The sequence below is a fragment of the Eretmochelys imbricata genome, chromosome 5 (assembly GCF_965152235.1).
Source record: "Eretmochelys imbricata isolate rEreImb1 chromosome 5, rEreImb1.hap1, whole genome shotgun sequence".
NCBI classification, from domain to species: Eukaryota; Metazoa; Chordata; order Testudines; family Cheloniidae; genus Eretmochelys; species Eretmochelys imbricata.
Window position 1 is genome coordinate 147,269 of NC_135576.1, and position 15,623 is coordinate 162,891.

General features: G+C 44.0%; 1 protein-coding gene across 1 annotated transcript in view; it reads left to right on the forward strand.

The window, feature by feature from the left end:
- LOC144264756 (myosin-IIIb-like) overlaps positions 1-15,623 on the forward strand; it is a 140,142-nt gene that overhangs the window by 52,088 nt on the left and 72,431 nt on the right. The window contains exon 15 of the mRNA XM_077816554.1: positions 8,526-8,637. Within this exon, the coding sequence (XP_077672680.1) occupies positions 8,526-8,637 (112 nt within the window). The remainder of the gene's footprint in view (positions 1-8,525; positions 8,638-15,623) is intronic.

Below are 15,623 nucleotides of genomic sequence, written 5' to 3' on the forward strand. Positions count from 1 at the left end.
CTATGCATAGAAGCCATGAAACTTGTGGAACTTGTGCATCCGCAACAATATAAACATCACAGCGTCATACCTACCAGGATGCCAAAACACTACTGCCGACAACTTCAGCAGGCACTTCTCACAGGAACATGAGTGGGAAATTCATGTCAGAGTTCTCAGCACGATATTCCAAAAATGGGGCCACCCAGTGATCGACCTGTTCGCCTCAGCGACAAACTACAAATGTCCACTCTTTTACTCCAGGGCCAGCCTGGCACCGGGATTGTTAGGGGATGCCTTCCTCATCCTGTGGAATGCGTCACTCATGTATGTCTTCCTGCTGATACCAATGATCCCATGGGTCATCCGCAAGATACGAATCAACAGAGCATACATCATTCTCATTGTCCCCACATGGCCCAGACAGACTTGGTTTCCGTACCTGTCATGCCTAGCAGTCTGTGCCCCACAATCGCTGCCCTTATAGATGGACCTCCTGTCCCAGAACAAGGGCCTGATGCCCCATCCAGACTCAGCAAAGCTCTATCTCAAAGGTGGCTCCTGTGTGGTTCCAACATGGAGAATTGAACTGCTCGGAGAAAGTAAAACAGGTATTACTAAATAGCCGTCACCTCACCACTAGGAATACTTACCACCACAAGTGGAGAAGATTCTCCCTTTGGTGCCAGCAAAAACAGCTGGACGCGACCAAGGCGCCTCTAGCTATGATCTTAGACTACCTACTAGAACTGAAGGAAATGGGGTTAGCTGTAAGTTCTGTTAAAGTACACCTGGCTGCCATCACTGCCTCCATGAGCGATAGAAGGGGCTTCAATATTCGCTCACCCGATTACACAATGCTTTCTTGCAGATATACAGAACATGCACCCAGAAGTATGCCAACCTATGCCACCATGGGATCTCAATCTTGTGCTCAAATGTCTCACAAGACCACCCTTTGAACCTCTAGCAATCTGCTCGCTCTTACATATGTCAATGAATGCCACTAGGAATGCGACCATCATGTCTGCAAGACATGTCAACAAAATAGGAGTGTTGATGGCTGTACCACCGTACACTGTATTTACCAAAGACAAAATCATGTTACGTCCTCACCCAAAATTCTTGCCCAAAGTGACTACACATTTTCATATTAACCAAGCCATACACTTACCTGCCTTCTATCCCAAGCCACATAAGGATTCTCAAGAAGCAACGTTACACACGCTAGATGTCAGATGGGCTGTAGCCTTCAACTTGGACAGAACTAAACCGTTTCACAAGTCACCAAGACTTCGTCTCTACAGCAGAACGCTCCAAAGGTTCTACAGTATCGACCTAGAGACTCTCCAAATGAGTCTCTTCCGGTATTCAAACTTGCTACCACCTACAGAACAAAGAATGCCCTGTGGGCATCAGATCCCACTCAACACAAGCCATGGCAACATCAATCGCATTCTTGAACAATGTCCCCTTAATAGATGTTTGTAGAGCTGCAACCTGGACATTGGAGCACACTTTTGCAAAGCATTACGCTATCATCCAAGGCCTTATCTCAGTTTCTATCGTTGGCCTCACAGTGCTCTCATCACACACTTATACGTAACTCCAAACCCCTGCCATCCCTAGGGGGATACTGCTCTACAAGCACCTAGAGTGGCGCACCCACAGGGACACACATCTCGAAGAACCGTCGTTACTGCACAAGGTGAGTAACTTTCTCAATCCCATCGTTTCAGAGGCATCCTAGTAAACTGTCAGCTGCTATTTCAACTGAAGTGTGTGGGGGGAGTAAGAGAAGAGTGGTGTACATGTGGTGGGAGAGACAGCAGGCTGACCGACCTATCCTGAGGCAGCCCCCAGCTCTGCTCGGCACAGCAGTCTCTCCGGAAGCAGTCTGCTTTGCCTGCCTGCCTATGGTTCCGTGATTCCGTCTTGAGTTCTCCCACAGCCTCCTCAGCTGCCAGGAGCAGAATCCTGAGAAGCTCTGTGAGCTCTACATGCTGAGGAATGTCAAAGCAGCACAGCAGTGTGTGTCCTGTGTCCTGTCCCCCCACAACCCCTGACCTCAGCTCCCCACAGCAGCAGTCTGTCTGCAGCTGTGTTCCTAGTGCAGGGCAGAACAAGAGCATTCCACGTTAATGATTTGCTCTTTGTTCCCCAAAATGAAGCACAGCTGTTACTTCCCGGAGCTTTGAAAAGGGAGGGACGCATGCCTGCAGGGCAGCAGAGATACCTTATGCCTCTTGATGAGGTGGTTTTATTTTGTCAGTAAAACAGCAGAGTTTTTTCACCGAAAGTAGCTTTGTAGTGTGTACACCACCCCTGTTTTGTCAGCAAAAGGCAGCTTTTGCTGACAAAACTTTGTAGTGTAGACAAGGCCTTAGAGTCCCATATCCTGTGTACTGGGAAGCAGTGACTTTGAAAAAGATTTGAGAGAAATGGTGGATAATCAGTTGAATGCAAACTCCTAATGTGACGCTGTGGCCAAAAGAGCTAGTGTGATCCTGGGATGCATGAACAAGAGAATCTCAGGTTATTTTACTTCTGTCTTTGGCACTGGTGTGATGGCTGCTGGAATCCTGTGTCCAGTTCTGGTTCCCATAATTCAAGAAGGATGTGGATAAATTGGAGAGGATTCAGAAAAGAGCCATGAGAATGATTAAAGGATTTAGAAACCCTGCCTTATAGTGATAGACTCAAGGAACTCAATCTATTTAGCTTAACAAAGAGAAGATTAGGGTGTGACTTGATTAGAGTCTAAATACCCACTTGGGGAACAAATATTTAATAATGAGATCTTCAGTCTAGCAGAGAAAGGTGTAAGATGATCTAGTGGCTGGAAGTTGAAGTTAGACAAATTCAGACTGGAAATGAGGCATGAATTTTTAACAGTAAGAGTAATTAATCACTGGAACAATTTACCAAGGGTTGTGGTGGATTTTCCATCACTGACAATTTTTAAATCAAGATTGGATGATTTTCTAAAAGATCTGCTCTAGGAATTATTTTGGGGGAGTTCCATGTCCTCTGCTACACAGATCAGACTAGATGATCACAGTGGTCCCTTCTGGCTTTAGAATCTATGAATCTGTGGGAGGTGTGACGGGGTTGGGCCAGATGGCTACAGGAGAGTGATAGAAGGCAGATATGTTAGCCCCAGGTTAAGTAGATCCCTTTTCCCTGGGTAAGGTAACAGGGAAGGTTCCAAACCAATCAGGAACTTTCTGGAAACAATTAAGGCAGACAGGCTGATTAGAACACCTACAGCCAATCAAGAAGCTGCTAGAATCAATTAAGGCAGGCTAATCAGGGCACCTGGGTTTAAAAAGGAGCTCGCTTCAGTTTGTAGTGTGTGTGTAAGGAGCTGGGAGCAAGAGGCACTAGGAGCTGAGAGTGAGAATGCGTACTGTTGGAGGACTGAGGAGTACAAGCATTATCAGACACCAGGAGGAAGGTCCTATGGTGAGGATAAAGAAGGTGTTGGGAGGAGGCCATGGGGAAGTATCCCAATGAGTTGTAGCTGTCGCACAGCTGTTCCAGGAGGCTCTCTAGACAGCTGCATTCCACAGGGCCCTGGGCTGGAACCCAGAGTAGAGGGCAGGCCCGGTTTCCCCCCAAGCCTCCCAACTCCTGGTCAGACACAGGAGAAGTTGACCTGGACTGTGGGTTCACGAAAACGGTGAAACTGAGGGCTGCCGCAGATCTCCAAGGTGAGCAAATCCGCCAATAAGCGCAAGACCCACCAAGGTAGAGGAGGAACTTTGTCACAGAGGGCACATAGTCCCTGGGGAAGGTGGGGCTTCCCCTGGAAACTGTGGATTTTCTCAGTATTTGCAATGTACCCATCACCATGGTATAACAGAACCCCATTTATCCGAGCCTTCGTTATCCAGCTCTTCGTATTAACCAAACAACCAGCGCACACACAGGATAGCATACATGAACTGTTACTTCTAGTAAAGAGCAGAAATGATAAACTCAAGCAACTGCAAAATAATAGTGTTGCTTTTGTTGCAACTTAAAATGATTATTCTGCATTTTTAAAAACTGGTACTCTTTACTGGAAGTAGCTGTTCAGGTACACTGAAAATAAAAAAGGAGTGTGTGTTTTAATGCTTCTCTGGGAGGGGTCAGATAGTTTAAAAGCAACTCCACATCTTAAATAATGGATAGAAAGCTCTTTGCCCATTCTCCGGATTATCTGAATTTTTCATTATTCGATCTGGACCCGGTCCCAATTAGATTGGATAATTGGGGTTCTGCTGTATGTGAGCTCCTGTCTCAAGCTATTGCTTTGCTGATTTCCTTCTAAGATATACTCTGCATTCTTTGTAGGGCATTGGTGGAGAAACCTAGTGGCCTTATGTCCAGGAGCCCGGAATACCAGAATCACTGCTGTATTACCAAACATTAACAAACCCAGTGGGAGCAGCTAGGTGCTTAGCATTTTGAAAATTGGGCCATTTATTTCAACGCTTAAATATAGACTGAGGAGCCTAATTTAGGACAGATGAACATATACTTCTTCTGGATCGATAATCTTGGCCATAATTTATTAAACAGCTCATTTACAAGGAAGTGAATTTTGTAACAAGGGAAGACACAGTTCAGGTTACTAATGTTCTGTGATTTAATACTTTGATTCAGTATTTGTTCAGGGGGTTACCCTCTAAGACATTCATTATTAAAATACTTAACATCTAGTTAAAGGAAAAGAGAGAATGGGAGGCTGAAGGTAGGAAATGAGGGGAGTGGGAGAATGGAGGGAAGAGAGCACAGTGGAAAGGATAACAACCTAATGGAACGAGGGGGAGAGAAAGGAAGTTGCAGATAAAAATGGGGAAGAGATGGCCAGCCCTCTGTGGAGATAGAGGTGGTTAGGGACTATTTAGAAAAGCTGGACGTGCACAAGTCCATGGGGCCGGACGAGTTGCATCCGAGAGTGCTGAAGGAATTGGCGGCTGTGATTGCAGAGCCATTGGCCATTATCTTTGAAAACTCGTGGCGAACCGGGGAAGTCCCGGATGACTGATGATGATGATGATTTAACTGGGAATTGGTCCTGCTTCGAGCAGGGGGTTGGACTAGATGACCTTCAGGGGTCCCTTCCAACCCTGATATTCTATGATTCTATGATTCTATGACTGGAAAAAGGCTAATGTAGTGCCAATCTTTAAAAAAGGGAAGAAGGAGGATCCTGGGAACTACAGGCCAGTCAGCCTCACCTCAGTCCCTGGAAAAATCATGGAGCAGGTCCTCAAAGAATCAATCTTGAAGTACTTGCATGAGAGGAAAGTGATCAGGAACAGCCAGCATGGATTCACCAAGGGAAGGTCATGCCTGACTAATCTAATCGCCTTTTATCATGAGATTACTGGTTCTGTGGATGAAGGGAAAGCAGTGGATGTATTGTTTCTTGACTTTAGCAAAGCTTTTGACACGGTCTCCCACAGTATTCTTGTCAGCAAGTTAAGGAAGTATGGGCTGGATGAATGCACTATAGGGTGGGTAGAAAGCTGGCTAGATTGTCGGGCTCAACGGGTAGTGATCAATGGCTCCATGTCTAGTTGGCAGCCGGTGTCAAGTGGAGTGCCCCAGGGGTCGGTCCTGGGGCCGGTTTTGTTCAATATCTTCATAAATGATCTGGAGGATGGTGTGGATTGCACTCTCAGCAAATTTGCGGACGATACTAAACTGGGAGGAGTGGTAGATACGCTGGAGGGGAGGGATAGGATACAGAAGGACCTAGACAAATTGGAGGATTGGGCCAAAAGAAATCTGATGAGGTTCAATAAGGATAAGTGCAGGGTCCTGCACTTAGGACGGAAGAATCCAATGCACCGCTACAGACTAGGGACCGAATGGCTAGGCAGCAGTTCTGCGGAAAAGGACCTAGGGGTGACAGTGGACGAGAAGCTGGATATGAGTCAGCAGTGTGCCCTTGTTGCCAAGAAGGCCAATGGCATTTTGGGATGTATACATAGGGGCATAGCGAGCAGATCGAGGGACGTGATCGTCCCCCTCTATTCGACATTGGTGAGGCCTCATCTGGAGTACTGTGTCCAGTTTTGGGCCCCACACTACAAGAAGGATGTGGATAAATTGGAGAGAGTCCAGCGAAGGGCAACAAAAATGATTAGGGGTCTAGAACACATGACTTATGAGGAGAGGCTGAGGGAGCTGGGATTGTTTAGCCTGCAGAAGAGAAGAATGAGGGGGGATTTGATAGCTGCTTTCAACTACCTGAAAGGGGGTTCCAAAGAGGATGGCTCTAGACTGTTCTCAATGGTAGCAGATGACAGAACGAGGAGTAATGGCCTCAAGTTGCAGTGGGGGAGGTTTAGATTGGATATTAGGAAAAACTTTTTCACTAAGAGGGTGGTGAAACACTGGAATGCGTTGCCTAGGGAGGTGGTGGAATCTCCTTCCTTGGAAGTTTTTAAGGTCAGGCTTGACAAAGCCCTGGCTGGGATGATTTAACTGGGAATTGGTCCTGCTTCGAGCAGGGGGTTGGACTAGATGACCTTCAGGGGTCCCTTCCAACCCTGATATTCTATGATTCTATGATAGAAAGAAAATGGAATAAAATGAGAAAGGAAGGCAAAGCAAGAAAAAATAAATATCTTTGGGTTATTCTGCCAGCCGTGCATCATCATTGTAGTTTCAGAGTAACAGCCGTGTTAGTCTGTATTCGCAAAAAGAAAAGGAGTCCTTGTGGCACCTTAGAGACTAACCAATTTATTTGAGCATGAGCTTTCGTGAGCTACAGCTCACTTCATCAGATGCATACCGTGGAAACTGCAGCAGACTTTATATATACACAGAGAATATGAAACAATACCTCCTCCCACCCCACTGTCCTGCTGGTAATAGCTTATCTAAAGTGAGCAACAGGTTAGGCCATTTCCAGCACAAATCCAGGTTTTCTCACCCTCCACCCCCCCACACAAATTCACTCTCCTGCTGGTGATAGCCCATCCAAAGTGACAACTCTTTACACAATGTGCATGATAATGAAGTTAGGCCATTTCCTGCACAAATCCAGGTTCTCTCACTCCCTCACCCCCCTCCAAAAACCCACCCCCATACACACACAGACTCACTCTCCTGCTGGTAATAGCTCATCCAAACTGACCGCTCTCCAAGTTTAAAACCAAGTTAAACCAGAACATCTGGGGGGGGGGGGGTAGGAAAAAACAAGAGGAAATAGGCTACCTTGCATAATGACTTAGCCACTCCCAGTCTCTATTTAAGCCTAAATTAATAGTATCATTGTAGTGTCTGGGTATTATAATTTGTATTTCATTTCTGGTGTTCAGTCAAAATGCATCCATGGGAAGAGGATACAAAATTCATACAAATGTAAATGCAAAATGGTTGTTGTGTTGGACTCTTGCGAGATGAATTTATTTTAAGTGAGGTGATTTAAATCACCAAGTGGAAAGCCTCTATTTTAGTGTTTTTCAAAATTTTTGTGCTAGTGACCCCATTTGGACTTAAAATAAAATCGTGACCTCCCCACTAGAGAAAATTGCAACCCCCCTACCTTCAGCATCACCGTCTGGGAGCTCATGACTGGGGCTCTGGGTCCCCTGCCACCTGTGGGGCCCCCAGCTGGGACTCTGGGCCCCCCGTGGGACTTTCTTCCCTGGCGACCCCATCAAAATGGAGTCACGACCCACTTTGGGGTCATAGCCCACAGTTTGAGACCCACTGTTCTATTTGATTCATCAATTTCAATCAGCTTTTTTATTTGTACTTCAGTTACTTTCTAAAGAAAAATTAATTCTCATTTGCTGATATAACCATTAAAATTTGTTGATTTGCAACTAAATAGAGCCTTTACTCTAGACTTGGTACATATTTTTGCTACTTAAGAGAATACACTGTTTATTTAAGCAATTATAATGCTTAATATTTTCAGATTCTTATTAATTGTACATTTTAGTATGTTAGAAAATAGTGAATGAGATGTTGCTTATTTACTAGATAATTTACTTTTTGCTCATGATTTATGTCAAGCTGCATCTGTGGGAGCTGGAATTTAAATACCAAACATCTTATGAAATTTATTTGTATTAAACAAAGCCACCTTAAATATTTTGGATACATAAACTTCTCTTATGAAAACATCTTCTATATTTACAACTAAATTATAATAAGTTTAGGCCTTAACATATTTTGTATTAAATTCAGAGTTTATTCTAAACAGGTAATTTTTAAAAAGAAAAACTTACTATAATTTAAATAACAATTAAAAAAAAATCCAACGTAAATATTAAAAAATTCATGTTTTAAAAAAAATCATTGATTTTTATCTGTCCTGGACTTTTGCGTGCTGCCAGCGTGGCTCTTGGTGCCATACACTTTGGTAGGGTGACCAGACAGCAAGTGTGAAAAATTTGGACGGGGGTGGGGGGTAATAGGAGCCTACATAAGAAAAAGACCCAAAAATTGAGACATCTGGTCACCCTACACTTTGGGTTCCACTGTGCTTGGGTAGGGTTGGCAAATTGCTTCCCTTGTTCTGCTTCTCTCCCCAGGTTCAGTATGCTTCCAGTGGCTTCCTAGAGAAGAACAGAGACACTTTGCCAGCAAATATCCGGGGTCTCTTCATCAACAGTGTCACCCCACTACTGAGTGTGCTGTTCAAAGGTCAGTCCCCCTGTTGCCGTGGGTGCCCGGTGGGTAGTGTCACCAATGATCCCTGAGTTCATGGACTGTGCTTAGGGGAAAGAATCAATCAGATTAGAATCCAGTAAACAAACACTGCTGTAAGAGCTGTGCACTGGCCAGGAGACTGTGCCTGGGACACAGACATCTGCTTAATATTGGACCGTGTCCCCTTCACTTGCATCCCCTTCACTGTTCCTCCAGCCCAAGGTGTCTGTCTTAGACTGATTTCAGAGTAGCAGCCGTGTTAGTCTGTATCCGCAAAAAGGAAAGGAGTATTTGTGGCACCTGAGAGACTGAGCTTATGCTCAAATAAATTTGTTAGTCTCTAAGGTGCCACAAGTCCTCCTTTTCTTTTTGTCTTAGACTGAGTAACTGAATGTTTGCGCACCACACTGATCACAGCTACCCAGATGCAAAGTATTATCCCAGCCCTCCCATGGCAAAAACATAAGTGCAGCAGCCAAGCTTGTGCTGCCCTTAGTGCACCGTCTCACTCCTGCTCTGCCAGGGCCTACAGTTCCAGAAGGGTTTTGTGGAGGCTACAGCATCAGTGCTGCTAGGTAAGCAGGCTTCCCTCTCATGATCTGGGAGCCATGACTAAATCTGTCAGCAAACTATAGAACCTGCTGAGCAGTTAGGCCCCAGTTTATTGGTGGGGGAGGATAAAAGCAAATCCACCCCCGACACATTACTCCTGAGGGAATTCTGCAATAAAAAATTAAAAATTCTGTGCACAATATTTTAAAATGCTGCAAAATTCTGCATATTTTATTTGTCAAAATAACACAATATAATCACACCAGTTTCAATTATTTTTGATCATTTATTTCAAAATACCTGTCAACAAGTATCTCTGTAACAATACAGATAACAACAAAGATTCAGGAAATGTTTTTTGTCAAATAAATTCCTTACTAGGCATATTAATACAGAACTCTGAGTAATAATTCATTTAAATGACCGTACAGAACCGTATTTCCCACACCCCTCAGAAGCAGTGCAAAGGCTTGGGGGTGTCAGAGGCAATGGAGGAGTTGAGGGACAGGGAAGTAAATTGCTGGGAAGGAGCCTGGGTGTGAACTTGGAGGGTTGTTGGGTATGGGTGGGGAAAGTATGGAACAAATTTTTTGGGGGGTCAGGGAGGGATTGTTAGGGAGCTTCCCCAATGCAGACCCTGGCTGACTTCTAGCCTTTCTCGTCAGGCATATCTTCCCCTGTTCCCATGTGTTCCTGCACCCCCATGTGTCCTTGCACCCCCTGTCCACATGTGTCCCTCCACCCACACTCATACACCCACTGCCCCTATCCCCATGTGGCCCTGCACCCCTCCCCCTGTCCCTATGTGTTCCTGTACCCTCTTCCCCTGTCTGGATGTGTGTCTGGGCCTCCACCCAGCCACCCCCCTGTTCCCATGTGGCTCTATACCCCCTCCCCCATCACCATGTGTCTCTGTATGCCCACCCAGCCACTCCCCTATCCCCCTTCCCCCTGTCCCCATGTGTCTCTGTACACCCACTCAGCCACCCTCTGTAGCTCTGCACCCCCTCCCCCATCACCATGTGGCCCTGCACCTCCACTCCCATTCAGCCCCTTTCCCAGTCTGTCCTCCCCCACTAGACCTTATGAGCCCCTGTCTGACCCCCACCACATCCCACGCTATCTGTCTCCCCTTAGTCCCATCTTCTGACCTGGCCTGACAGGCACGGCAACCCTAAGTGTCCTGTCGTGAGCAAAAGGCAGAACTGCAGCAACATTTCAGCAGAAGCTTTTTTCTGTGCAAAAAAATAAAAATGTGTGGCTCATTAATTACGCATGCACGCAGTAGCGCAGCATTCCCCCAGGAGTAACACATACTCATGGTAGTGGAAGCATCCCTCAAAGGCTATCCTGTAGATGGTGGAAGTGTCTCCCAGGGTCTGGCTACTTGGAGGTCTTGTTTAGGTCTGAAATAAAGGAGGCAGTCTTTTCATTTCTCCTGCACAGGTAATGCCCACCTCAGCCCCAAGACCTGGCATGACCTGTTCTTTGTAAAAGCTGCTTGTAGTCAGATGCTCCTCTCTCCAAGTGGCAACACATGATTAATGGGCACCTTTCAGCTAAAGGCTAATGTTTATCTTTTCAGTATCAAGGGCTGTGTGGTGTCTGTAAAGGAAATGTGACCTTGGCCACTTTGTCATTTTCATTATGGCTGGAAAGCTGGACAAGTTATATCAATTCCAAGAATCAGCCATTTCTTCACCCTCTTGCCCTAGATCAAATAGCCCACCTCCCTGGGGCCAGTGCAGGATTGTCCCCTATTATACATTCACTAGTGTTAATTTTCAAAGAGAAGCAATGGGGCTTCCATTTCCCTGGAGACACTGTTTCTTCCATGAAGGCCATATCCCCTTTTGCATCTTACTCTAGGGGAGCTTTTCCTGATTTCCAACCTGTATCTAATGTTAATTAATATTAGGGCTGTCAATTAATCGCAGGTTTCAGAGTAACAGCCGTGTTAGTCTGTATTCGCAAAAAGAAAAGGAATACTTGTGGCACCTTAGAGACTAACCAATTTATTTGAGCATGAGCTTTCGTGAGCTACGGCTCACTTCATCGGATGCATACTGTGGAAACTGCAGAAGACATTATATATCGCAGTTAATTCCCGCAATTAACTCAAAAAATTAATTGCGATTAAAAAAAGATTAATTGCAGTTTTAATCACACTGTTAAACAGTAGACTACCAAATGAAATTTATTACATTTTTGGGTGTTTGTCTACATTTTCAAATATATTGATTTAAATTATAACACAGAATACAAAGTGTACAGTGCTCACTTTATATTATTTTATTACAAATATTTGCACTGTAAAAATGATAAAAGAAATAGTATTTTTCAATTCATCTCATACAAGTATTGTAATACAATCTCTTTTTTGTGAAAATGCAACTTACAAATGCAGATTTTTTTTGTTATATAATTGCACTCAAAAACAAAACAATGTAAAACTTTAGTGCCTACAAGTCTACTCAGTCCTACTTCTTGTTCAGCCAATCGCTAAGACAAACAAGTTTGTTTATATTTACAGGAGATATTGCTTCCCTCTTCTTATTTACAATGTCACCTGAAAGTGAGAACAGGCGTTCGCATGGCACTTTTGTAGCCGGCATTACAAGGTATTTACTTGCCAGATTTGGCCACCATTCCAGAGGACATGCTTCCATGCTGATGATGGTTTTTTAAAAAAATAATGTGTTAATTAAATTTTGACTGAACTCCTTGGGGGAGAATAGTATGTCTCCTGCTCTGTTTTACCCACATTCTGCCATATATTTCATGTTATAGGAGTCTCAGATGATGACCCAGCACATGTTCATTTTCAGAACACTTTCACTGTAGATTTGACAAAATGCAAAGAAGGTACCAATGTGAGATTTCAAAAGATAGCTACAGCACTCGACCCAAGGGTTAAGAATCTGAAATACCTTCCAAACTCAGAGGGATGAGGTGTACAGCATGCTTTCAAAAGTCTTAAAAGAGCAACACTCTGATGAGAGAAACTACAGAACCCAAACCACCAAAAAAGAAAATCAACCTTCTGCTGGTGTGATCTGACTCAGATGATGAAAGTGAACATGCGTCGGTCTGCACTGTTTTGGATCATTATCGAGCAGAACCCGTCATTAGCATGGACTCATGTCCTCTGGAATTGTGAAGCATGAAGGGACATTTGAATCGTTAGTGCATCTGGCATGTAAAGATTTTGTGACGCCAGCTACAACAGTGCCATGCGAATGCCTGTTCTCACTTTCAGGTGACATTGTAAATAAGAAGAGGGAAGCAATATCTTCTGCAAATGTACACAAACTTGTTTGTCTGAGTGACTGGCTGAACAAGAAGTAGGACTGAGTGGACTTGTAGGCTCTAAAGTTTTACATTGTTTTATTTTTGAATGCAGTTTTTTTTATACATAATTCTACATTTGTAAGTTCAACTTTCATGATAAAGAGATTGCAGCCGGTGTCAAGTGGAGTGCCCCAGGGGTCGGTCCTGGGGCCGGTTTTGTTTAATATCTTCATAAATGATCTGGAGGATGGTGTGGATTGCACTCTCAGCAAATTTGCGGATGATACTAAACTGGGAGGAGTGGTAGATACGCTGGAGGGCAGGGATAGGATACAGAGGGACCTAGACAAATTGGAGGATTGGGCCAAAAGAAATCTGATGAGGTTCAATAAGGATAAGTGCAGGGTCCTGCACTTAGGACGGAAGAACCCAATGCACAGCTACAGACTAGGGACCGAATGGCTAGGCAGCAGTTCTGCGGAAAAGGACCTAGGGGTGACAGTGGACGAGAAGCTGGATATGAGTCAGCAGTGTGCCCTTGTTGCCAAGAAGGCCAATGGCATTTTGGGATGTAGAAGTAGGGGCATAGCGAGCAGATCGAGGGACGTGATCCTTCCCCTCTATTCGACATTGGTGAGGCCTCATCTGGAGTACTGTGTCCAGTTTTGGGCCCCACACTACAAGAAGGATGTGGATAAATTGGAGAGAGTCCAGCGAAGGGCAACAAAAATGATTAGGGGTATGGAACACATGACTTATGAGGAGAGGCTGAGGGAACTGGGATTGTTTAGTCTGCAGAAGAGAAGAATGAGGGGGGATTTGATAGCTGCTTTCAACTACCTGAGAGGTGGTTCCAGAGAGGATGGTTCTAGACTATTCTCAGTGGTAGAAGAGGACAGAACGAGGAGTAATGGTCTCAAGTTGCAGTGGGGGAGGTTTAGGTTGGATATTAGGAAAAACTTTTTCACTAAGAGGGTGGTGAAACATTGGAATGCGTTACCTAGGGAGGTGGTAGAATCTCCTTCCTTAGAAGTTTTTAAGGTCAGGCTTGAGAAAGCCCTGGCTGGGATGATTTAATTGGGGATTGGTCCTGCTTTGAGCAGGGGGTTGGACTAGATGACTTCCTGAGGTCCCTTCCAACCCTGATATTCTATGATTCTGTTACAGTACTTGTATGAGGTGAATTGGAAAAATACTATTTCATTTTTTTACAGCACACATATTTGTAATAAAAATAAATATAAAGTGAGTACTGTGTTCTGTGTTGTAATTGAAATCAATATATTTGAAAATGTAGAAAACATCCAAAATATTTACATAAATGGTATTATACTATTGTTTAACAGTGCAATTAATCGTGATTAATTTTTTTATCACTTCACAGCCCTAATTAACATTATTTATAGCACCCTCATCTTTGCTAGTTGATTCTGAGGAGTTGCCCTTTATAATTTTTCTCCCCGTTCTTGGTGTTTATGCCTTCATGTATTTGTGAAGAGTTTTCCCTTCCCTCCCTTACTGTCTCTTAGTGAAAGAATGGAATAGTCTGGCTCTTTCCACCCTGATTAGTGCCATGGCTCTTCTTTGAACTCTCTTCAGTTTGTCTATTATGTGGTTCACAAAGATGACTCCATATCCCAGGCACAGCTGCAGTATTCCAAAGTCAGACTATTCTGCCTTGCTTTGTGATATGGCAGTCCATGCAGTTGTATGTGCAGCCCAAAACTGTACTGACATCATGGTTCAGGGTTATCTTTAAACAAAGCCTTGGTTTTACTCTGTTACTTGGCAAACACCCAAAAGCATTCATTCAAATTAAGTTTAATTAGGCACAGGAAAAAACAGGAAATTAAAACAGGCATTTCTATTGAAACTGTTGTTGAGTGATTATGCAAAACAAACTTAGTCAGACCTTATCAATGTCTTTCTCCTTTTGTAGTCAAAATATTAGAATCTCTTATTTTCAGAGCAAATTTTCTATGATGAACAGGAGAAGGTTAATTTTACTCTCAGTCCTGATGTGAAAGATATTCATTCATCCTGTTCTTAACAAACAGACAGCCACAAAGGTGGAGGAGAGACCGGATAGAAAAGATGGGTGAAATATGGCTTTTGATTATGTTTTTGGAATACTGTACTGCTGGTTAGTTATCAGTGGATGCTTTGGCTGGCATGTCGACCATGACACCTGTTGCTTGGGCCCTGGTTAGTTATGTTTTGGTCAGTGCTGTCATCTGGTTGGATCCTTTCTCCTTAAACAACACAGGTTTGGATGATCACAGGATAGTTGATTTCAGGATTCAATGAAAAGCCAAGAGAATGAGATAGGATAAAAGGAAAGAAACAGTGAACATAAGAATGGCCCTTCTGGGTCAGACCAAAGGTCCATCTAGCCCCGTATCCTGTCTTCCAACAGGGGCCAGTGCCAGGTGCCCCAGAGGGAATGAACAGAACAGGGAATCATCAAGTGATCCATCCCCTTGTCGCTCATTCCCAGCTTCTGGCAAACGGAGGCTACGGACATCATTCCTGCCCATCCTGGCTAATAGTCATTGATGGACCTATTCTCCATGAATTTATCTTGTTCTTTTCTGAACGCTGTTATGGCCTTGGCCATCACAACATCCTCTGGCAAGCAGTTCCACAGGTTGACTGTGTGTTGTGTGAAGAAATACTTCCTTTTATTTGTTTTAAACCTGCTGCCTATTAATTTCATTTGGTGACTCCTAGTTCTTGTGTTATGAGAAGTAGTAAACAACACTTCCTTATCTACTTTCTCTACACCAGTCATGATTTTATAGACCTCAATCATATCTCTCCTTAGCTGTCTCTTTTCCAAGCTGAAAAGTCCCAGTCTTCTTAATCGCTCCTGATACGGAAGCCGTTCCATACCCCTAATCATTTTTGTTGCCCTTTTCTGAAACTTTTCCAATTCCAATGTATCTTATTTTGAGATGGGGCGACCACATTTGCACACAGTATTCAAGATGTGGGCGTACCATGGATTTATATAGAGGCAACATGATATTTTCTGTCCTATTATCTATCCCTTTCTTAATTATTCCCAGCATTCTTTTAGGTTTTTTGACTGCTGCTGCACACTGAGTGGATGTTTTCAGAGAAGTATCCACAGTGAC